Source organism: Schistocerca cancellata, chromosome 2, assembly GCF_023864275.1.
Source record: "Schistocerca cancellata isolate TAMUIC-IGC-003103 chromosome 2, iqSchCanc2.1, whole genome shotgun sequence".
Classification (NCBI taxonomy): Eukaryota; Metazoa; Arthropoda; class Insecta; order Orthoptera; family Acrididae; genus Schistocerca; species Schistocerca cancellata.
The window spans coordinates 60,600,290-60,625,990 of record NC_064627.1 but is presented as its reverse complement, the minus strand read 5'-3'; the positions used below and the strand labels follow the sequence as shown (position 1 = coordinate 60,625,990).

The window sequence follows — 25,701 nt, the reverse complement described above, 5'->3', positions numbered from 1 at the left end:
CGCGTTAAAGGTCTCTATCTGCTACAAAAATCTCGTGAGAAACTGAAATTCACATACGAAATTGATCTCTATGGTCGTTCTAAGCATTTCAATATTCTATTTTATATTTTATTAATTACTGCCAGAGTTAAAAATAATTCTTTTGAAGTAATTGAAATTTTCCTATCCGGAGTAGGCTCCAAAATCATCAATTCATAACTGGAAAACTACGTCGTTTATTGCCTAAATATTCGCTCAGAAAGGATCTCTCCGAAGTTGCGTAGCTCATCCAATTCCTACGTGTAAGCTTTGGAATAGGGCACTTTCCTGCAAGTTTGTCGATATTTAACTTGAAACAAACAAAAACTTCAAAGTTCAAAGTCTCTATCTCCTATTGAACCTGCATTTTGGAAGACGACGGTGTGTTCATCCTGATTTAGGTTCACTATGACTTTCCTAAACTATTCCAAGCATATGCCGATATGGTTCCTTTGAAAAGGGCACTGCCGATTTCATTTCGCAGCCTTTTGTAATCCGAACTTGTACTGCGTCTCTAATGGCTTCGCTGTCGACGGGACGTTTAAGTTTAATGTTTCTTCCTTCTATCGCCTACAAAATTCAGGCAAAAATTCTGAAATTGATATGTGCTTAGATCTCGATAGTGTATCTGAGCATGTAGAAATTTGTTCTTAATTTTAATTAGGAACGGAGTTCTGTTTTTCCTTTAAATAGGCGAAATTTTTAGGTCCGTAAAAGCATTTTACTTGAGACAAAATGCTTCGCTCAAAGGAATTGGCAACACAATGGGGACCGCAAATTTCAGACTCCCATTGGTGTATTGGTAGCTGAAGCATACCAACCCTCTGGCCACCTAGTGAGTTAACGCTGTATGGCAAAATTACTCTTAATGATTAATGGAAACCGCCTCAGCTGTATTTTTACACATTCTCTCCTGACTGCACCGAGACCACCTTCAGCATTCAACAGGCTTTCACTCGTTTTTTTCTACATCTTGTAAGGATCAACAACGTGGAAGGTGTTTCCCTCCACTATGCCACCATTCGTAAGCAAATTCCTTACTCTCCATGATTCCCTATTGCTCTCTCTCCCTCTCTCTGTCTCTTTCTGTCTCCTTCTCTCTCTCACACACCCTCTCTCCCCACTTCCCTGTCTACCTGCCTCTGTGTCCCTCTTCATCTCTGACGCTATCCCTCTCTATCCCTCTTTGCTACTCTCCCACTCTGAGTGGGACAAAATATAGGTTACTAATCCGCACCGTAAAAGGTATAACTTAATTATCGAAGTACGTAGAAATGTTTACATCCTTAACTAGAAAGTTACTTAAGGTACGTTCGTTTTATTGGAGGCAAGGGTTGGACGCAGTGGTTTGGTCTGGGTCCGCAACCTATGGCAATATTCAGCGTCCATTTCAAGTCATGTACCATTTGTTGACTATTTAGGAGAGCATTAATTAAGCTGGGACTGAAATATGGTACCAATTTTACAATGGATATGCCTGCAACAGTCAACGAACTTCACAAGTACTTGAGAATTTACGCATGTAAAGGCGTCAGATTCTGAACATCATATTCTGTACACTGAAATCTTTTATTGGAAGATTTTTACAAGATGACGACCGAATGGTTCTGAATGAAACGTTTCTATAGCTACTGGTAAGCCCTCCAACGTCGATTCTTTCAAGAATCGAACTCCGTGTATAAAATGTGTGATTACTTTACAAATAAGCAAAACATTTGACGATAAGCACGTAATATCTTTATGACTGAAGACGCAAAACCATAATACACTCCTGGAAATGGAAAAAAGAACACATTGACACCGGTGTGTCAGACCCACCATACTTGCTCCGGACACTGCGAGAGGGCTGTACAAGCAATGATCACACGCACGGCACAGCGGACACACCAGGAACCGCGGTGTTGGCCGTCGAATGGCGCTAGCTGCGCAGCATTTGTGCACCGCCGCCGTCAGTGTCAGCCAGTTTGCCGTGGCATAGGGAGCCCCATCGCAGTCTTTAACACTGGTAGCATGCCGCGACAGCGTGGACGTGAACCGTATGTGCAGTTGACGGACTTTGAGCGAGGGCGTATAGTGGGCATGCGGGAGGCCGGGTGGACGTACCGCCGAATTGCTCAACACGTGGGACGTGAGGTCTCCACAGTACATCGATGTTGTCGCCAGTGGTCGGCGGAAGGTGCACGTGCCCGTCGACCTGGGACCGGACCGCAGCGACGCACGGATGCACGCCAAGACCGTAGGATCCTACGCAGTGCCGTAGGGGACCGCACCGCCACTTCCCAGCAAATTAGGGACACTGTTGCTCCTGGGGTATCGGCGAGCACCATTCGCAACAGTCTCCATGAAGCTGGGCTACGGTCCCGCACACCGTTAGGCCGTCTTCCGCTCACGCCCCAACATCGTGCAGCCCGCCTCCAGTGGTGTCGCGACAGGCGTGAATGGAGGGACGAATGGAGACGTGTCGTCTTCAGCGATGAGAGTCGCTTCTGCCTTGGTGCCAATGATGGTCGTACGCGTGTTTGGCGCCGTGCAGGTGAGCGCCACAATCAGGACTGCATACGACCGAGGCACACAGGGCCAACACCCGGCATCATGGTGTGGGGAGCGATCTCCTACACTGGCCGTACACCACTGGTGATCGTCGAGGGGACACTGAATAGTGCACGGTACATCCAAACCGTCATCGAACCCATCGTTCTACCATTCCTAGACCGGCAAGGGAACTTGCTGTTCGAACAGGACAATGCACGTCCGCATGTATCCCGTGCCACCCAACGTGCTCTAGAAGGTGTAAGTCAACTACCCTGGCCAGCAAGATCTCCGGATCTGTCCCCCATTGAGCATGTTTGGGACTGGATGAAGCGTCGTCTCACGCGGTCTGCACGTCCAGCACGAACGCTGGTCCAACTGAGGCGCCAGGTGGAAATGGCATGGCAAGCCGTTCCACAGGACTACATCCAGCATCTCTACGATCGTCTCCATGGGAGAATAGCAGCCTGCATTGCTGCGAAAGGTGGATATACACTGTACTAGTGCCGACATTGTGCATGCTCTGTTGCCTGTGTCTATGTGCCTGTGGTTCTGTCAGTGTGATCATGTGATGTATCTGACCCCAGGAATGTGTCAATAAAATTTCCCCTTCCTGGGACAATGAATTCACGGTGTTCTTATTTCAATTTCCAGGAGTGTAATAAAATGACAAACAAAAGTTTTTTGGGGGGTATCGGGGAGAAATATATGTAAAGTGTGTTGTAAGTCGCTGCGAACTCTCATTCTCAAATATTGGATGAATAAAGTCTGGGTAATTTGCGCACCATGAGATACGGTTCTTCAAGACATATACACAGTTTCTAACGTTAATACTTGTCTTTCTGTGTCAAGGTTTTAACGTAAGGTCGGACGTCTTAATGAGTAGACTGCGACACCATTTAAAATTTTTAAATTCATCAAATAATTAGAAGAAGTATTGACAGTAAAATTTTTGTTTTCAAGCTATCAGATAGGCAATTTACAACTAGGACCGGATGATCGCATTAGCCGCTGTTTCGTTGAGGCACCCAAGCCACACCACATCGACAAAGTCGAACGTGATACCGTCCCAAAACATGACTGTCCCACTCCCCGTTGTAAAACTTTTGCCAGTAATGCTTTGCAAAAATAAGGTAGCACGCTTAACTCACCTGAAGCATCGCTTGCACCTGGTTGGCCAGCGCACCTGAGGGTGGAAGCCAAGGGGGCACAGGGGGTCGCCTTTGGAAGCTGGGAACTGCCGGCTGTACATTATTTCTGAAAAAGAAAGAAACTCTTGTGATCGGTGTCTCTTACAAAATTCACGATTTTGTAGCAAAATAGAAACATCAGTCGTAAGGATCTTATGGACTAAAGGCAATAGGTTTCAATAAAATCCACGACACATTTTTTACAGGTATCAGTCAACACAGGCGACACGGAGAAACTCGAAAGCTGTCTCCGTTATCGCACAAAGTACAGGGTGATTCAAGAAGAATACCACAACTTTAGGAATTTAAAACTCTGCAACGACAAAAGGCAGAGCTAAGCACTATCTGTCAGCGAATTAAGGGAGCTATAAAGTTTCATTTAGTTGTACATTTGTTCGCTTGAGGCGCTGTTGACTAGGCGTCAGCGTCAGTTGATGCTAAGATGGCGACCGCTCAACAGAAAGCTTTTTGTGTTATTGAGTACGGCAGAAGTGAATCGACGAGAATCCGCGGGAAACAACTCAGTATGAACGTGACTCGCCTAAGGTGAACGTTTTCTGTGCCATTTCAGCCAATAAAGTTTTTGGTCCCTTTTTCATCGAAGGTGCTACTGTAACTGGACTACAGTATCTGGAGATGTTAGAGAATTGGCTGTTCCCTCAGCTCGAACAAGAAGCACAACAATTCATATTTCAGCAGGATGGAGCGCCACCACATCGGCACTTACCTGTCCGTAACTACCTGAACGTCAACTACCCGAGGCGATGGATCGGCCGCCAGGCAGCCCGTGACAGAGCACTTCATCACTGGCCTCCAAGAAGCCCTGATCTTACCCCCTGCGATTTTTTCTTATGGGGGTATGTTAAGGATATGGTGTTTCGGCCACCTCTCCCAGCCACCATTGATGATTTGAAACGAGAAATAACAGCAGCTATCCAAACTGTTACGTCTGATATGCTACAGAGAGTGTGGAATGAGTTCGAGTATCGGGTTGATATTGCTCGAGTGTCTGGAGGGGGCCGTATTGAACATCTCTGAACTTGTTTTTGAGTGAAAAAAAACTTTTTTAAATCCTCTTTGTAATGATGTATAACAGAAGGTTATATTATGTTTCTTTCATTAAATACACATTTTTAAAGTTGTGGTATTCTTTTTGAATCACCCTGTATTTTACTTCACGAATACTCAAGACATACGGCGCCATGTTTTCTTCTGCTTCTTCCTCTTCGCTTCACGGAACAGGTTTACAGCATGATCCATCTTCACTGAAGTCATCTGTTCTCGGTTATCCTATATCTCTGCTTCCCGCTGATCTATAATTTATTACTTCTTTAACTAATCCGTCTTTAGCCATCCTGTTGATATGTTGTTTCCATTTTATCCACCCTTGACCTATTTTTTCATTCATAAACTATACATTAAGTTCTTATTTTATAGCCTTGTTTTGTTTTTGATCTCGGAAGACAAAATCTCAAATTATCCTCAAAAATTTCATCTCAACCGATTCAATTCTCTTATTATCTTTTTTAATTAGCGTCCAATATTCACTTTGATATATTAGAATAAGGGTAGCCATTACTTTGTAAAATTTTAACTTTGTATGCATCCTTGTTTTGTCACCTAGTGAATACGTGTTCTGAGTAATGTGCCACATATGAAACTCATCTAATTTATAGTGACATCTTTTTATATAACTAGTTAATACTGCAGCCTAAGTGCTGAAAATGTGACACGAGGTCTATTGATTGTTCACCTTATACTATTTTGGAGCGTATTGGATATTTCATTTGGAATGCTGTTAACTTAGCTTCTTACTGGAATTTTTTGAATATAGTTCTTACTTGTTTGATTTAGGCAATGTATTGGAGGTCATTTCTCCTTGTGGATAATTATTTGATCATCGGTAAAGAGCAGGGTATTTACGAGTGTATGTCCTGGCATTAAACTGACGCCTTGTTTAACTTCTCGTTTCTATTTCCTAACAATGTCGTCTTAGTACTGTTGATACTGTCATTCTCCGTTGTTTGATCTTTACTGGTTATATCTTCCCTTTCCCTCTATTTTTTATAATTCCTGTAAGCTGATACAAACTCTACATTATTTGTACCAAATTTCTCGGTCACCCTCGCTTTTCAATGATGTTCCAAAGCTTCACTCTATCGAAAGCCTTTTCATAATCTATGAATGCAATATGAGTCTCCGGGTTGTATTTTCGTAGTTTTTCAATTAGCTGATGTGCTTCAGTAACATCGTCAGTACAAGTTCGTTCTTCTCTAAAGCCATTTTGTTCCTCTGTTAGGAGGGCGTCGGCTATCTTTCTCATTCTATTGTTAATGATTCTTCCGTGTAGTTTGTAAGAAGCATGCAGAAGCTTATTACTCCACAGTTTTCATGGAAATTTCTTCTTCCTTTCTTATACAGCGGATCACCTCCGCTATCTTCTACGATTCAAGTATTACCCTCGTCTTTCAGCATTCCTTTAAAGAAGTGTAAGAGCCTTAGTTTATCGTTGACATTCTGTTTTTAAGGAATTCTATGTTGATACTGTCAGGACTTGCAGCTTTTCTGTTTTCTTTTGATTCAGGGCCTCCCGTACCTCATCTAGTGTGAGGTCGTCTCCTTGATACAAAAGTTGGCCTCTTTTTATCCTTTGAAGCTGTAATTTCTTATTCTTTGCCATCTTCTTTAGTCTATACTTCTTGGTAGGGTTTTATCCAAATATCTTTATCTATGACATTTAAACCTGCAGCATCTCTTTCTTATTTCACGAGTTTATAAACCACCTCTTGTCTATCACGCACGTCATTTTCGGTAGCTGATATACATCTGTCCTACGATTCTTGATGATATTTCCTTGTTATTGTTTTGGCAAAGATGTGCTTTTTTACATTTATATCGGTCGACTCTCTTATTACCACGTAGATTCAAGAGATAAGCATTTTTTTTTAAATTTACTTTAACTGCAGTCTCGATAATTCCATATTCTGAAGTCAACATTACGCTCTAAAAGGAACACAGAATGACCCTCATTCTAAGATTAAACTTAATATTACTAGACATACTATAAACTTTAACACAGGTTTCAGTTACACATTCTGGGGTTATTGGGAATTACTGAGTGTTATTAACTTAAATTTAGTTTCCATTACTTGATTTACGAATCTGTGAAAAACTGAAGGCCCTGACGGCCACAAACGACTTAACAGTGGAAGATTTTAGCGGTTTGTTGAAATACACTGATTCTGTTTGTTTCTCACGAACACAGAACTTTTACAAGCAAACTTAACAGGCATTTCGTTTCTGGGTTGAATGAATACATACACAAAGTTTGCCAGCTGATACAACGAATCCTTTAGGAAAACTGGATGATGAAACTACAGTGAAGTCAATTGTGTGCTTCCGGGTGTTATGTCAAATTGTTGTCTGCATTTTATGCATAGTGTTTCGACTCAGCTGGGGGCGCGTTGGCGAAATATATATAAAATGGAAACAACTCGGCAGAGCACCGTGCAAGCAAACAAGTTATAAATCGCGCCGAGAAATGCTGAGAGATTACAGCAAATTCAGCATGTTAACTGTGTTTCGCTGTTCAAACCTTTGAAGGAATAATTTTTTTCTGGTCACAGCAGTATGTTGGGTCCCCCACCACAGGCAAAGTAATTTGAAGACAAAGCGCAGGACCTCTTTTTTTGCGCCAACCGAGAATTGCATTTACTTTGAACAGTTAGACTCACAGCTTCAGTTTCCGTTTAAATATGCCACTGTCTAGCGATATCAACGTTATAATGCACCACACCATTTCGTTCACTTATTCGTCTTCTTCGGTCTGCAAAAGCTTTAAAAAAATGTCCGGAACAACTGATTGTTTCTAGAGAATGATTACTGGTTTCCGCCGGCCGAAGTGGCCGAGCGATTCTAGGCGCTACAGTCTGGAACCGCGCGACCTCTACGGTCGCAGGTTCGAATCCTGCCTCGGGCATGGATGTATGTGATGTCCTCAGGTTATTTAGGTTTAAGTAGTTCTACGTTCTAGGGGACTGATGACCTCAGAAGTTAAGTCCCATAGTGCTCAGAGCCATTTGAACCATTTGATTACTGGTTTCCTTTGTTTTCTACCTCTCATCTGCACCAAATTATAGACACATGGAGTAATATTTTTCTTTAGCACATAAATAAACCAAAAAATTACATGTTTTCACTTGAAAATTAGATTTTGAGATGCTTTCTGCTTGGTCACTGATAGTTTTGTTTTGTTACCACAGTTTGAGATACTTTTATTAATTTGCTTTCACAATAAATATAAAGTACGTTCTTAACAGTTCTAGCGAGCTTAATTACCAAATGTGGAATTATCGTTGCTCGACTGACTGTGACATAGCGAAGGGTAACACATGGTATTTACGAGGACTTGAAGGAGCATTGAGCCATAAAGATTTTATTGTGGGTTATATCTACATACACTGATAAGCCAAAACATTACGACCATTGTCCACGGGTACCTTGGATGCCGCGTGGAGGCGTTGCTGGCACTTGACACGATAACAATAGTATGTAAGCGGGTCTGACACGTATATGGGATCACACTAGCGAAGATATGGGCTGCAAATGGAGAAATTCATTGAGATAAGCGACTTTGACAAAGGGCAGATTATTATTACGCTTCACCTGTAAACGAGTATTCGAAAACGGCGAAGCTGGTCGAATGTTCGCGAGCTACTACCGTAAGCATCTACGGAAACTGGTCGAAGGACAGTGAAACTACCACTAGGCGCTAAATGGTTGGACGTCCACGACTCTTCACAGAACGTAGGGTTGGAAGGCCTGCTTACTCTCTCAAAGTTGGCTAGTTGGTGATCAGTTGCATCTCTGTGAAAGAGCACAATGGTGGTGCACGCACAACTGTTTCGGAGCACACCGTTCATCGTACACAGTTGAACATGGAGCTCTGCAGCTGACCCCTCTACGCGTTCACATATTGACCCAACAACATCGCCAATTACGTTTTCAGTGGGCACGGGACCATCAGAATTCGACCAGCGATCAATGGGAACGTGTCGTTTCTTCGGAGGAGAATCACATTTTTACTACACTAGGTCGATGGTCGTCTCCGTAAATGCCGTCATCGAGGTAAACGGCGGCTCGAAATGTGCAGCGCGCCACGAACGGAAGCTTTTGGGAGCAGTATTACGAGTTGCATTCAAGTTCTAAGGCCTCCGATTTTTTTCTAATTAACTACTCACCCGAAATCGATGAAACTGGCGTTACTTCCCGACGTAATCGCCCTGCAGACGTACACATTTTTCACAACGCTGACGCCATGATTCCATGGCAGCGGCGAAGACTTCTTTAGGAGTCTGTTTTGACCACTGGAAAATGGCTGAGGCAATAGCAGCACGGCTGGTGAATGTGCGGCCACGGAGAGTGTCTTTCATTGTTGGAAAAAGCCAAAAGTCACTAGGAGCCAGGTCAGGTGAGTAGAGAGCATGAGGAATCACTTCAAAGTTGTTATCACGAAGAAACTGTTGCGTAACATTAGCTCGATATGCGGGTGCATTGTCTTGGTGAAACAGCACAAGCGCAGCCCTTCCCAGACGTTTTTGTTGCAGTGCAGGAAGGAATTTGTTCTTCAAAACATTTTCGTAGGATGCACCTGTTACCGTAGTGCCCTTTGGAACGCAATGGGTAAGGATTACGCCCTCGCTGTCCCAGAACATGGACACCATCATTTTTTCAGCACTGGCGGTTACCCGAAATTTTTTTGGTGGCGGTGAATCAGTGTGCTTCTATTGAGCTGACTGGCGATTTTGTTTCTGGATTGAAAAATGGCATCCACGTCTCATCCATTGTCACAACCGACGAAAAGAAAGTCGCATTCATGCTGTCATTGCGCGTCAACATTGCTTGGCAACATGCCACACGGGCAGCCGTGTGGTCGTCCGTCAGCATTCGTGGCACCCACCTGGATGACACTTTTCGCATTTTCAGGTCGTCATGCAGGATTGTGTGCACAGAGCCCACAGAAATGTCAACTCTGGAGGCGATCTGTTCAACAGTCATTCGGCGATCCCCCAAAACAATTCTCTCCACTTTCTCGATCATGTCGTCAGACCGGCTTGTGCGAGCCCGAGGTTGTTTCGGTTTGTTGTCACACAATGTTCTGCCTTCATTAAACTGTCACACCCACGAACGCACTTTCGACACATCCATAACTCCATCACCACATGTCTCCTTCAACTGTTGATGAATTTCAATTGCTTTCACACCACGCAAATTCAGAAAACGAATGATTGTACGCTGTTCAAGTAAGGAAAACGACGCCATTTTAAGTATTTAAAACAGTTCTCATTCTCGCCGCTGGCGGTAAAATTCCATCTGCCGTACGGTGCTGCCATCTCTGGGACGTATTGAGAATGAACGCGGCCTCATTTTAAAACAATGCACATGTTTCTATCTGTTTCCAGTCCGGAGATAAAAAATCGGAGGCCTTAGAACTTGAATGCACCTCGTATGTTACGGGAGACGTTCTCCTGTTGTTACACGGGACCTGTGGTAGTAATCGAAGACACGCTGACTGCTGCGAACCATCCCTTCATGCTTGATGTATTCCCTGACGACGATGTCATCTTTCAGCAGTATAATTGTCCGTGTCTCGGAGCCAGAACAGTGCTACAGTGGTCTGAGGGGCGTTATAGTGAACTCAAGCTGATGTCTCGGCTACCAGATTTGCCTGATGTAAATCCTATGGAACTCATCTGGGTCGCTATCGGGCGCCATCACCGCGTACGCAAATCGCCTCGCCGGCCCGGTATTTACGTGAATTAGATGACCTGTTGCTTAAACGTCTAATGCCACATACCTCCACAAACCTGCCATCAAACTGTCGGATCCCTGATACTCTGAATCAGTGACGTATTTCGTTCCAAAGACTGACAAGCAAGCTATTAAGCAGGTGGTCATAATGTCTTGGCTCATCAGCGATCTTATCCCGCAAGTCACTGTACAGTGCAATGCATTTCATACAATTCTGTCCTACTTCATTCGAGTATTGAGGGTAGGAAAAATGACTGCCTGTCTGAATTGGTGAGCGCCCTAATCTCTTTCCTTATTGTCACGAAACGTACGCGAGACGTGTGATGGGAGCAACATTTTCGCTCTCCTTCGAATACTTTTTTCTAAATTTAACAGACAGGATTTCGCGAGAACAACCTTTCTTTTGAAGATTTTCCTTTAAGTTCCCTGAACATCTCTTACACTTCCATTTTACCAACCTGTTGACGAGCCAACCAACGCGTCTCTGGATTCGACCGACGGTTGCTGCCATGCCAACTTCCATAAGGGTAGCAACTGCTGAAGCAGTATCCTAGTCCACCTCGGCAGCTGCGCGATCAGCTCGGCAGACTGTTTACCGAAGGGACGCGGATTCGATTACCGGCCAGGTCGAAGAGTTTCTCGACTTACGTTCGTATCGTCGTAACTGATATTTCGCTGTTAAGATGACTGTACGGGTTTGCACTGAAGGCCAATAAATAAATAAAAAATAAAAAGAAGCAAAGTAAGTCTCTTGTATGTGGTTTGCTTTGAAGATGCACTGAGCTTTCCCTTGCTGTTCGGAGAATAATACGAAACCAGTTATACGTGAACTATAAGAAAAGCATGCAAAGTGATTAGCATTTGGAATGTGATCAAAGATCTTACGTAGCGAGCGCAGGCATTGTCTGCAGTGGAACAGTGATCATCAGAAATTAAAACATTTCTTTCTTTTGCCATGTTCATTCTATTTTGGGTACATCGTTTAAGAGCAATTCGTCGGTGAATTGCTAAGACCAATACAACTATAGGAGACTGTATACTAGTTTGGTTACTGGCTACTGGTGATTAGTTCAGAAGTTTGATGTACCTCTTTAAGCTGCAATGTTTGGTCCCTTTCCCAAAATAAACCAACCCTCCAAACTGCACTTCCCATCGATTCAAATGGTTCAAATGGCTCTGAGCACTATGGGACTTAACTTCTGAGGGCATCAGTCCCCTAGAACTTAGAACTACTTAAACCTAACTAACCTAAGGACAGCACACACATCCATGCCCGAGGCACGATTCGAACCTGCGACCGTAGCGGTGACGCGGTTCCAGACTGTAGCGCCTTGAACCGCTCGGTCACTCCGCACTTCCCATCGGTATTTCTCTTGATATCAGATGTGTAAAAAGCAATTTGTCTTACAATTGGTAAGACTAATATCAGCATGAAAGACTGTACATCAGTTACAACCGCACTGGTGATCATTCTAAACTCTTTTAGATACCGGTAATTCATACAGAAGTTTGGTGCCTCTCTTAAAAGTGAACTTCTCATCGATTTGCCTCTTGCAGCGCCTTGGTGCAAGGACCCGAGGAATTCATTAAAATATTTTGTAATAAAGATAAACGATCGTGTTAACATTTTATTTTGGTTCACCAGTACAGAGACCGAACTACGAACTTCATAAATGCGACACACTTTACGACCGTAGTTATGTGACAACAGCGAAATGACAACAGCGAGAAACTTTGAGAAAGCAGAGTTAATACAGAGGCATACCGACAACCATTCTTCCCACGCACTACTTGCGAGCGGAACAGGAAAGGCGGGGCACACTTATTGGTACCGGAGATATCCGCCACACACCGTCAGGTGGCTTGCGGAGTATTGATGTAGATGTAGAAATATTGTTTCACCGCTGAAATTACCTCTGCAGCACAGTCAGCGTGTGAAAGAGGAAAGAAGGTACACATGGCCCCAACATGCGAAACATTCGCCGCTCTTGGTGAACAACACTGGCAACACCTCTGCCACACATCAGCAACACCCTGGTTCATCAGCAACGTTGTCCAGCCACACCGTAAAATTGCTGTGTACTGCCGCCAAATGACAGCAATGTTGACGGCGATACTACTGCGAGCACACACTACCGTAACATGTGAGCAGACAATGCCGTAATACGCACTGAGGTGACAAGGTCACGGGATAGAGACATGTACAGTCGTGGACAAAACGAGCGAGACCCCTTGCCTTTTCCTTATGCTGATACGCACAGCTTTAACGTCTGCTACACGGCATAATAGGCAAGGCGACGAAGAGCTACCAACATACTATGCACAGGCGTCAAATTGACAAACTATCCGAGCTTTGTCAGACTCTTTCCAATCATGTGTAAGACTATATTAATGCTGATTAGTGTTTTAAACACAACACGTAAATATAAGATATAAATGAAAGAAGAAACGCTAATTAGTATGAACTGTACTAAAGAAATGAATTTCAGCTTATCGAGATTACATAACTGTTTTAGTAAGACAAAGTACCCCAGATCGATACGAATTAGCAAAATATTATGCGCATTCGACTGTGAAACGGTCTGTGTCAACGTTAAGACCAGTCATACTGGATTACCGTTGCTGCGTGAAGATTCATAACGAAATTCAGTTGAAAATCATTCTGTGCCAAACGTAAGTCAATTCAATTACTGACAGAAGCGGAAAAGTATGCAGTAACAAGTATGAAATTCTACAAGGTCTTCATATTTATATCCACAGGGCGCCAGTACAGAATTTCTTAAAATTACTTTGCTGATAGTCTACCTGCCTCCATTGAGATTAGAACCGAAAACAAACCAGTCCTCCCTTGCAGTAGCAAACACCTTTCACTACGATAGCAGACAACCCAGGCAAACAGCCCTCTATTATTACCCCAGACATGAATAAGCCGGCAATTTCGAAATGAAAATGGCAAAATGATCTGCAGTTTCTGTTGCGTAAAGCTTTCGGGACTCAAAATCAAGAATTTTCTACCTTTATGTCACCGCTTATGTGACAATCATTTGGGATGTTTATCGAAATGGCAAAATACTGTTATTAACGAGTAAATTTAGTAGGGTAATTCTGCACCACCCCAGGAATTAACGGCTACATGGTTGCCAAACGTATTCTACAATGTTTCGAATTTTCCATTAGACTCGCCACAGCCAAAAGATGTTCATTAGCCGAAGTGTTTCTTAAGTTCGCTAGCAATGGGAATGCTCGCACTTCTAAAAAGCGGTGACATTAATACTGGGATCTGAATTACCACGTGTGTTGGCAAATGGATTTTATTTGCATTCCAGTAAACGTGATTTGGATCGAAGGCGTAGCTACGAGTAATATGCTGATGTATCGGCTACAACTAGAACATTTCCAATAAAGAGTAGGGGGAATTATTTACGCGGCCCTCATCTTCAGTAACCGTCGTAGCTATTTTCTTTGTTAAGATTTCGTCACCTAAATCGGTAAAAATAGTTTGTCATTTTCACGCCTGTGCATAGTATGTTGGTAGCACTTCGTCGCCTTGCCTGTTATGCTGTGTCGCAGACTTTAAAGCTGTGCGGATCAGCATAAGGAAAAGGCGAGGGGTCTCGCTCATTTTGTCCACGACTGTACATAAACAGATGGGCAGAAGGCAGTATTGCGAACACAAGGTATAAAAGGGCACTGCATTGGCGGAGCTGTCATTTGTACTCACATGATTCATGTGAAAAGGTTTCTGACGTGATTATGGTCGCACCACGGGAATTAACAGACTTTGAATACGGAACGGTGGTTGGAGCTAGATCGATGGGGCAAATCGAATCAAATCGCTCTGAGCACTATGGGACTTAACTTCTAAGGTCATCAGTCCCCTAGGACTTAGAACTACTTAAACCTAACTAACCTAAGGACATCACACTAGAGTTGGGCAACACGAATCTTTTTCCCGATTAGATTCCTACGATTCAATCTCACGTTGCGAATCGATTCCTACGATTCGTTCACGATTCATTCTAGTCTACGATTGCACGATTCTTACGGAATGCAAAAAGTTCTACATCTTACTCCCAGATGGCAGGACATGTCTGAAATTGTCAATGGGGTTAGAATCGAACTGTCATGATAATATATGCCATAAATGGTTTATTTATGAGTAAACATGCAAATGACGTTAGAAGTGTGATTCTCGATTTATACGTCACGTTTGATTTGATTTCATCTATTGTTTTATTTCAGTATGCCAGGAAAGAGGAGTCGATTTGTGCGAAAGGTGGTGCAAAATTACGTGGTATGCCAGTTTGGTTGTGTGGCTTGAACGTATCTAACTACGGACGTCTGTTTTATAGTAACAAAATCTAGCAGTGAGGCAGACGTGATTTGGCTCATATCATCCTATGTTTTTCTGTGCTAAGATGTCTTTCCAAGTCCACATCACTCTTGCAATTCATAACGCAGCTGACAGCCCTTCCACAAGGCAAATTTAGCTTAACTTTCATTTCCTCTAAATACGAAGCATAGGTATTTTGCTTTTAATTTGTCTGAGAACTTGCCACTGGCACAACTATTTACATGAGAAGAAGACACTGCCAAGTGTCAGCTTGGTTTTCACGCGTAATATTACGGCCCACGAACTTCGTTTGTTTGTTTCGAGCTTCCTTTGTTGACACGCGTCCTCCACTTGACTGCCATCTGGCGGCCGTAATCATTCGGCACGACTCGGCATGATTCGGAAGTTGCCTTCGAAGCATAGCGTACCAAGAATCGATGAATCGTTGGAACTTGGAATCGTCACGACTCGGAAACACACAATCGTTCTAACGATTCTTTTGAACGACGATTCGTCAGTATCACGATTCGATTCTTACGATTCTTTATTTAGAGTTGTTCAAATGAACGACTCATTCACGAATCGCCACAACTCTACATCACACACATCCATGCCCGAGGCAGGATTCGAACCTGCGACCGTAGCGGCCGCGCGGTTCCAGACTGTAGCGCCTTTAACCGCTTGGCCACCACGGCCGGCTCGACGGGGCATTCAATTTCGGAAATCGTTACGGAATTCAATATTCCGAGATCCACAATGCCAACATTGAGCCGAGAATACAAAATTTCAGGTATTATCTCTCATTACGGACAACACAGTGGTCGACGGCCTTCATTTACCGATTGAGAACAGTGCTGTTTGCGTAGTGTTATCAATGCTATCAAAGAAACAACACTGCTTGAAGCAACCGCAGAAATCAACGTGGGAGGTACGACGAACGTATCTGCAAGGACAGTGCGGCCAAATTTTCGGTTAACGGGCTATGGCAGCAGACGACTGATGAGTGACTTTGCTGACAGCACGGCACCGCCTGCAGCGCCTGTCCAGGGCTTAACATCATAACGTTTGAACTGTGGTCTGGTCAGATGAGTCCCGATTCCACGTGGTGAGAGCTGATGGTAGTGTTCGAGTGTGGCGCAGACCGCACGAAGCCATAGACCCATGATGCCGACAATGCACTGTGAGGCTGGTGTGGGCTGTGTTCACCTGGAATGGACTGGGTCCTCTAGCTCAACTGACCCGATCATTAACTGGACGTAGTTCTGTTCAGCTACTTGGAGACCATTTGCAGCCACTCACGGACTTCAGGTTTCCAAACAGCGATGGATTTTTTTTTATGGATGACAATGCGCCGTTACAACGGTCCACAGTTGTTTGCGATTGGTTCAAGAACATCCTGGACAATTCGGGCGAATGTTCTGGCCACCCGAATCGTCCGACATGAATCCCAACGAATATTTATGGGACGTAAGCGCAAATCCTACATCTGCAACACTTTCGGAATTATGGCCGACTGCAGAGGCAGCATGGCTCAATATTTCTGCAGGGAACTTCCAACAACTTGTTGAGTTCATGCCACGTCGAATTGCTCCACTAAGCCAAGCAGAAGGAGGTCCGGCACGATACTGTAGTGGATTGTATGTTAACTGGGGGCGTAGAAACGACGTAGAGGCTTCGTCCCAGCCGCAGCTGCAGTGGTCCACAACCCCACGACGACTACCACAGTCCACTTCACCCCTCCACCGCCCCACACCGAACCACTCTTTCAGGATTATTGTGCAGTTTGACCCCCGGTGGAACCCCCGCCACCCCCCACCGAACCACTCTTTCAGGGTTATGTACGGTTCGGCCTCTGGTGGAACACCCCCCCCTCCCCCTCCCCCAGGGAACGTCTCACACCACCAGACGATGTAACCCCTATGTGTGCGTGGCAGAGTAATGGTGGTGTACGCGTCCGTGGAGAACTTGTTTGCGCAGCAATCGCCAACATACCATAGCTGACGCGGAATAAGGGGAACCAACCCGCATTCGCCGAGGCAGATGGAAAACCGCCTGAAAACCATCCACAGACTGGCCAGCTCACCGGACCTCGACACAAGTCCGCTGGGCGAATTCGGACCAGGGACCAGGTGACCCTTCCCAATCCGGAAAGCCGTAGGTATCCCATGATTTGTGTCTACTTCGTGTATGGCCTGTGTAAACGCACCTTAAGGCACAAGCCAATATGGACCCTATAAAAAAGACACTGCCGTATTCTTTCCCTATCCTTTCGCTTGTGCTTCGTCGCTGATGATCTCGTCGTCGATGGGACGTTTAATCCAAAATCTGCTTTCCTACCTTATGACTTGGAACCATTGTTAGCAGTCAGTTCATTAGAAACACAAAAGTTCAGTGACTCTGGATCTGGATACACCTGCAGATCGAATAAGCAGTGTTTCGAGCGTGGTAGTGGCGGTGTCGGTGTCACGGGGGGAGGCGGGAGGGACGGGGGAGGGAGAGGAGTGGAGAGGGGTGTCAGTGGGCCTCGGAGCGGCCGTTGTATATATAGCTGAGACGCCGGCTGGCCCGTAAACACGCACGGACACTCACACACACACACATGTGGTCCCACGTGCCAGACGGCCTGCTCCGCTCTGGTGGACGGCCGGCTACTGCTCCGGGGACCCGAGGCACGCAGTTCGCGAGATCCGGGAGCGCCGGATGTACGTAAAGCATACCGCTCTGGAGCCCGGCACTCATTCTCCGAACTGGCTGTATGCCGTTCACACCGACACAGACACTATATTTATTGCACATCGTATGTGCAAGTCAATGAGTAACGAGTACTCCACGAGACTCATAATACCGTATCGTTCCTGTCTGAAATGTTTCGTCAGCCGCATGTTTCCTTCCCTCCTAGCAGTTCCCGACTTTGCAGTTTTCGCGTTCCTCAGCGGAGAAAGCTGTTCGAAGTACAGAACACATCTTGTCCCATGCCACGCTTTCTGTCCCGCGTGCAATTCGGGTCCGACTCGGGCGGAGTCAGCAGTATTTGTAATCCTCCAATTCCTTCAAATGGCTCAAATGGATCTGAGCACAATGGGACTTAAACATCTGAGGTCATCAGTCCCCCAGAACTTAGATATACTTAAACCTAACTAACCTAAGGACATCACACACATCCATGCCCGAGGCAGGATTCGAACCTGCGACCGTAGCAGTCGCGCGGTTCCGGACTGAAGCGCCTAGAAGCGCTCGGCCACCGCCGCCTGCACAATCCCTTCGTTTCACTCGTTAGGGTCTCCGCTTCACTTGTTTTTACTACTTATACAGCATTTAGCATTTCGACGTAATAACATTACATCACTGAAAATAGCACAAAACAGACTCATCTTATAAATAATCATATACTCTACAACATACACACATTTCAATTTTCAATGAAGAAATCTGTAAGAAATTGTCCGTTGAGTTATTTCTTAGATGACACTTTTGTGACAATTTGGACCGAAGAGGGAGGTATGCCAGGAAAATCCGTGCATCTGTGTGAACCGCTGTGTCAAGATAGCTCAGTGGCTAACGCACCTGCCTAGTAAGCAAGAGACCCGGCTTCGATTCCTGGCCTCGGTACAAATCACTCGCCGCTCCGGTCTATATACTTAAAACCATACGTGGATGTGACCAGTAAAGTTTCTGAAATTGAGTCAGTTCTAAATATCTTTTTTTTTTTCCTTTTTTGTACGCAAGGTTTTACGACAAAATATTGTCATAAGCTTTACATATTGGGATGTTGAGAAAATTTACGTACGTAATCATGTATTTTGGTTGACGAGTTACTTCCTCGTATCCATCCCACACGTACTCCATATACTGTAGGTTGTCCGTTAATTTAAGTCCGAAAATTGTATGAACCGTGTGCGCAAATTGTATGAATCGTGTGCGCTATGATCCACGATTTAGCGTGTCGCTTTACTTTTGCAAACGGTTTCTATTCGGGTACCATATCATCAGGGGCCCATATATTGCGTACGTCCGTTCTACTGATCACTGGAATCATGTCTCTTGCTGTGCCCCATGTCGCGACAAATTTTGGGCATTCAGAATGATACTCGAGTGTGTCCTTCGAATTACAACTTCCACATGCGGTTGACGGTTTTAACTGGATGGAGTAAAGCTTGGAATTGGTCGCTATTGGCCGGTTTAGCTCTTTGTGTAGAGTCTATCAAGCGCCTTCTGGTACTATTTTCAACGCTAAATTTCCCACATTTGTGCTGTGGTAATCGCAGTTCCCATTTATTAGGAACGGAAATTCCCTATGACGTACCGTCGTGCATTGCCACTGTAAACACCTGCCACCTTACGGAAACACTGCAGTGTATGCTTGCAGTAGTAGCTTTCGCTAGGCAGAGGCATAGCCACAGTTTGGAATTATTTTGATATCACAAAGAATTCAGTTCTTCAAAATGTTCATATGTGTGTGAATACCTAAGGGACCAAACTGCTGAGGTCATCGGTCCCTAGACTTGCATACTACTTAAACTAACTTATGCTACGACCAACACAAACACCCATGCCGGAAGGAGGACTCGAATCTCCGGCGGGAGGGGCCGCGCAGTCCATGACATGGCGCATCAAACCGCGCGGCCACTCCGCGCGGCATTCAGTTCTTGCAACTTCAGATGTTATCATTAATTCCTGTATACCTGTGGTGGATGTTCATCAGTACGTAGAAGAGAAAACTCTGTTCAAGAAATAGAACCCATACACATGGTGCATTCACGAGCACGGTTATACCCACAACTTGCTAGGATAGATAAAAGGTATTTATGTCTAATGGCTACATCGGTAACGACTTTCAGTAACAAAAGTATATACTTTGAAACGGATGTATGTCTCGCAAATACCTAATACCCATGGTGAAAAATTTAGTCTGGGCGCAACAGCCGATTTTAAGTTTTATTATTTACGCAGAATATTTCGTAAACTTATACACGAAACCGATGGCGAATATTCAATAATACAGTTTCGGAAAAAATACTTCAGAGGTGCCGTAAACAAAATTAGCGAATCGTGGAAGAAATTAAAATCAAACACACTGAACCAAGTTTGGAAAAAAATATCGCCATAACTATCGAACCTGAAGTTAATTCTATTTCTGAAATTCGATAGGACGCACTAAACTGAGGAGACCATCTTGTTTTGGGTTTTGGTTGGTTGGCTGGTTGAAAGGGGGGGGGGGGGTGCACCAAACTGCTTGGTCATCGGTCCCTTGGGTTTTAGAATAAGGTGATTTGGTTGACCTTCTAAATTCTGAGAGAGAACCTCTTTCGAACGAGGAACTGATTCAGTTAGAAACAGAACGAGCACGTGATGAAAAAGCGGACCCAGAGCCTGCTGTGTGCCAATACGTAACTGCAAAGGGCTCGTCGAATGCGCTGTGTTATTTTTAGTATGGAATGAACATCGTTCTTCAAAATTATCCCCATGATGAACGTAGCAATAAGGAATCTTGAGGAATAAACTCAATGATTGCTCATTGCAAAACACTGCTAATAGAGACAGAAAGCAAGGCGAAGCAGACAACTTTGCACTAATATTTTAAACTGGTTATGTCCACAAATGCGGAAAGTGAATATAGCAGACCATAATAGCTTAGTGATTCTTCATGTTAATGTTCTTCATCAGGTTAAAAGTAGTTTATAATATTTTTATTATATGTATAAATATGCGGATATGATTTCTCTCGTTTCTTAATTTACGTGTATATTTATCGAGTTTTTGTTTATTATTACACTGTTTTGTCCTTTCATTCTAAAGTGAAAATTTTTATGGGAAAAATAATAAAATGCTTTAGAAACTACAGATTATACTATATTAGCAAAAAATTGGAACAAATCCAACTACATCTGTAAGTGCTTGTAAAAAAATTATTAATTCGTTATAAAGCTTTTTGAGGTGTCACATAAACTCACGTACGAGGCACCGCGACCATTTTATAAATCTGAATTTTTTTATCTGTACACTGCTATTATGTTTGAATTTTCTCATTTTGAGAAGACAGAAGGAGCGATATGTTTTACTTGCTATAAAACCTTCAAAAGCCAAGATTGCATAAATATTTCTTTATCTGTGAGCGGTATATATTTATGGACATGGCCATTTGCACAAGGTACTTTATGTTTTTAAATATTTTTTATCACAAACCTTTAATAATGTGTCGTTTTTTATCCACTTGACAACTTGGCGTGAGGGTCAACTTAAAATGAACATGTTCTTAAGGTATGTAAATGTACAGTTCCACTTCTGTTTTTTGTAATGTCGAACTATAACTTTTATGGTCACTGGAAAAAAATTTAGTCAATTAATGTTCAGCAACTCAGCTTCATTTACGCGTTTCAAGTAAACTCATCTTCAGTATAGTAAAGGCAGTAAGGTAACCAAATGACTACTTGTACATGAAACCATACTGTGGGTATGAAGCCCCTTGCTGCCTTTGAAATTCTGAAGGTGAGTTTCCTCGAAACGTGTAAATAAAGTTCAGTTGCTGATCGTCAACTGACTAAATTTTTCTCCAGCAACCGTAACAGCAGTGTACAAACAAAAATTTCGCTATACGGCCTCTGGCTTTGCGGCCAACTTTTACGGATCGCATTTAGGCCATAAAGCGTGGTATGGATGTACCGTATTTTGCACTTGAGAAGTTCAATAATTGGAAAAAAAATCCTAAGTCTCTACAGTGTACTCCAAGGCTTAAGTAATCATGTTGAAAATAAGTAACAGAAATCAGCTGGATACGAATGGTCGTTAACTTCTTCTCCAAACGACAACAAAAAGAAAGAACTACAAAACACAAACACTGCAAAATATTGTTCCTATGAAAAATATATCGATATCACAGGTTTGAACGTGTAAAAATTCAAAACAATATATTTCTGAAGAGGTGAAACTGATATCGGAGCAATAAAAAACTTTTTTAAGTGATAAATTTAACTTTTAACAGCAATTTAAAGCTCGTTACATACTAATAGAAGTCTTTTCACTTGAAAAGCAAATTCGCCTGAACTCTGATGGACTGATGTCCTGAGACTTTTTAATACAACTCGTACATAGGTGTATCTTCATTTTTTCAATTTTCTGTTAAATCACAATAGAAGAGAAGGACGTCTTAAGAGTTTCAGCAAATTCTGTCGATAAGTTTTCTTTATCTGTAGGCACGTGTGTCTTCGCTGGAATCACTGTGCAGAGTGAATGCAGAACGCAGTGTTCTTGTTGCTGACTCTGTATGACGGGGCAGAGTAAGATAGCCTGGCTCTTTTCGAATAGCGCCAAGATTGCACCCGAACTAGAAATCTCCGTTCGCCATTCGGACCACCATAAAAACTGTCACAAGTCCATATCCCATGGCGCTTAATGGTTGCCAGCACCAACTTCACCGTTTCCCTCTAGAATCCACCTTCATAACAGATCACTTCTGTACTCCGCATTTAACAAAGAACGTTAATTTTGCGTTTCACTAATACTGTAGACAAATTCCACGTATAAAATAATAGTTCGCACATTTTCATGAAAAAGCGCGTGCTTTCAACATTTTGGTCTTCAGAGCAGCGTTTTCTACAAACCACTGCACCTGTTTCATGAGGAAACTGAAGAACATACAAGGTGTACAACGTTGCTTCCGCCGTTTGCCGATAGTTGGCGACAACGGTAAGTAGAGGTCGAAAGAAACAGATCGCAGACGTCAGGCAGTTAGCTTGGACTTCTGTCAACTTACCCTCTTTCAAACATTAGTCGATTTTTGTCTGCATCATAAAGTTATTCTTGATTGAAAATGTCAGTTTACGAGCTTAATTCTCGTCATTTTTGGGAGGTGTTACTGTTTTGTTTCAATATGAAGAAAACAGCGGCTGAGTCTCATCGAAAGCTCTCAAGTACGTATGGTAAGGACGCTATTAGTGAAAGAACGTGTCGTGAGTAGTTTCAACGCTTCAAGAACGGTGATTTCAACGTCGTAGACCGGCATAGTGATGGAAGAGAGAATATTTTCGAAGATGCAAAATAAGAGACATAGCTGAGTGAAAACTCGCGTCAAACTCAAGAGGAATTGGCACGATTAGTGGGAGTGACACAGCAAGCCATTTCAAAACGTCTCAAGGCTATGGGCATGATTCAGAAAGAAGGAACTCGGGTCCCGTGTGAGCTGAAGCCAAGAGACGTTGAACGGCGTTTGCTTCAGAGGTATGAACGGAAGGGATTTCTTCATCGTATTGTGACCGGGGACGAAAAATGGGTTCATTACGATAACCCTAAACGCAAAAAATCATGGGGATATACCAGCTATGCTTTCACGTCTACTGCAAAACCGAATATTCATGACTCCAAGGTCATGCTCTGCATTTGGTGGGACCAGGTCCGCGTCATGTACTATGTGTTAAAACCAAGTGAAACAATCACAGGTGCTCGTTGTTGAACGCAATTAATGCGTTTGAGCAGAGCATTAAAAGACAAACGTCCGCAATACAGCGAGAGGCACGATAAAGTGATTTTGCATCACGACAACGCTCGACCCCACGTTGCAAAGGAGGTCAAAACGTACTTGGGAACGTTAAAATGGGAAGTCCTACCCCAACCGCCGTATTCTCCAGACATTGCTCCCTCTGACTATCACTTGTTTAGATCAATGCCGCATGGCCTGGCTGACCAACACTTCCGATCTCAAAAAGAAGTCACAAATTGGATCGATTCGTGGATCGCTTCAAAAGATGAACACTTTTTCGACGCGGGATTCTTACACTGATGGGAGAAAGATGGGAGAAAGTAGTGGACAGCGATGGAAAATACTTTGAATGATACATTTGTAGCCATTTTGTTTCATTAAAGCCTCAAATGTTGAGGAAAAAACGGTAGAAGCATAGTTGTACACCTTGTATTAAAACCGAATTTGTTTCCTATACTTTAAGGACTATGAAATCCAGGGGTAAAAAATCATGTACAAAAGAATTTTAATGTTTAACGCCACGTTAACGCAGTGAAATAAATACTGCCTGAGGATTAGTAAGCTGACTTCGTATGATGGGAATGTGCAGAGAATTTGATGAAAATTACGTGAATAAAAGTATGTAGGGTGAGTCAGCTACCTCTGCAGACGTCCTTCTATGGAACCCGCAATGCTATATCTGGTCTTCAACAACCACGCGTTAGATTTTCGTATTCTCTCGCTCGCTACGGGCAAACTGTCATTCCTACAGAAAAAATGAACAGGACCTTTTTGCAGGAAAGTTAGTGTAGTTAAATTTTGTACAGGGATACGTTTTCGCTAGCGGTCCTGGTTTCCGAGTAATTCAAGAATAACGTACAAAAGTGGACCTTCAAAGACACCTCCACTCCAACACTCGTCTCTCACCAGTCAGGATTGCTAGTCTGTTGTTCGTTGGACTCCCTCTCACAAAATTTGCAGCTACACGAATTATATCTATCTCACATTTTTTGGTCTTCATCGACTACCGTTATTACGCTACCGGCTTAGTCGAGCACCTGCAAACTGTAAAACTGATGGTAAATTTTACGTAACTAAATGGCTCTGAGCACTATGGGACTTAACATCTATGGTCATCAGTCCCCTAGAACTTAGAACTACTTAAACCTAACTAACCTAAGGGCATCACACAACACCCAGCCATCACGAGGCAGAGAAAATCCCTGACCCCGCCGGGAATCGAACCCGGGAACCCGGGCGTGGTAAGCGAGAACGCTACCGCACGACCACGAGATGCGGGCAAATTTTACGTAACGATATTGTGAATTTTAACAGCACAAAAAATCGTTATATTCGTCAGGCCTTCTGACTACGAAACTACTGTGCTTGTAAGGGTAAAGTAGCTATCGAACTGTCAACATAATTAGCTTAGCGCTACATTTATAAAAGTCATTTTACTTTCATTATCCTCACGGGCACGTTTGAGATTAATAGTGTTAACGAAATAGCCGACTATGCTGATGGCGGAATAGCACAATCAATAGAGCAGAAAAGGTCGAATACTGGGAATAGTTCGTGTAGTCAGAAATTTTTGTACAGTGGTAGGAGGGAGTGCTACGAACAACATACTAGAAATCCTGACTGGTGAGGGATGATGCACCTTTGAAGGTCACTTTTGTATGTTTTTCTTGAATAACTTAAGAACCGTGGTCCAAGCGAAAACGTACCCCTGTACAAAATGTAACTACATTAAAGTTTCTACAAAAACGCCCTATTCGTTTATTCTGTAGGACAAATAGTTCGCGCGTAGCGAACGACAGAATATGAAAATCACGGGTGTGGTTTTTGAAGGCTAGATATAATATTTATTTATTTAATCGTATGGCTAGGACCCCCCGTCGGGCAGGCCGCTCGCCGGGTGCCGGTCTGTCAATGTGACACCACTTCGGGCGACCCGCACTCGACGAGAATGATAGGATGATGAGGAGGGCAGCACAACACGCAGTCCCTGGGGGGAGAGAATTCCCCGACCCAGCCGGGAATCGAACCTGGGCCGAGAGGATTGACATTCCGTCACGCTGCCCATTCAGCTACCGGGGCGGACGATATACTATAATATTGCGGAATGCATAAAACAACGTCCGCAGGGCAGTTCATGTTGTGGTGATACAGTTAATAACCTTACCAGTACATCCATTAGCGTCCTATTTGAATGTGCTATGTTGGTAACCATTTTTTCATGATTACCAGAGTTATTAAAATTTATGATTGAATAATGATCATTTTTCTCGACCACAGTGTGCGACTTTTAGAGTTTATCAAGATCGTTCTTATTCTTATACATTAATGCCCTGCTATGGCTGTTAGAG

At 43.5% G+C, this 25,701-nt stretch overlaps 1 protein-coding gene across 3 annotated transcripts in view; it reads right to left on the bottom strand.

Annotated features, from left to right (window-relative positions):
- LOC126161334 (trichohyalin) overlaps positions 1-25,701 on the bottom strand; it is a 447,594-nt gene that overhangs the window by 320,545 nt on the left and 101,348 nt on the right. For all 3 annotated transcript variants that reach the window (XM_049917093.1, XM_049917095.1, XM_049917094.1), the window contains exon 2: positions 3,699-3,804. In XM_049917093.1, the coding sequence (XP_049773050.1) occupies positions 3,699-3,799 (101 nt within the window). In that variant the 5' untranslated portion in view covers positions 3,800-3,804. The remainder of the gene's footprint in view (positions 1-3,698; positions 3,805-25,701) is intronic.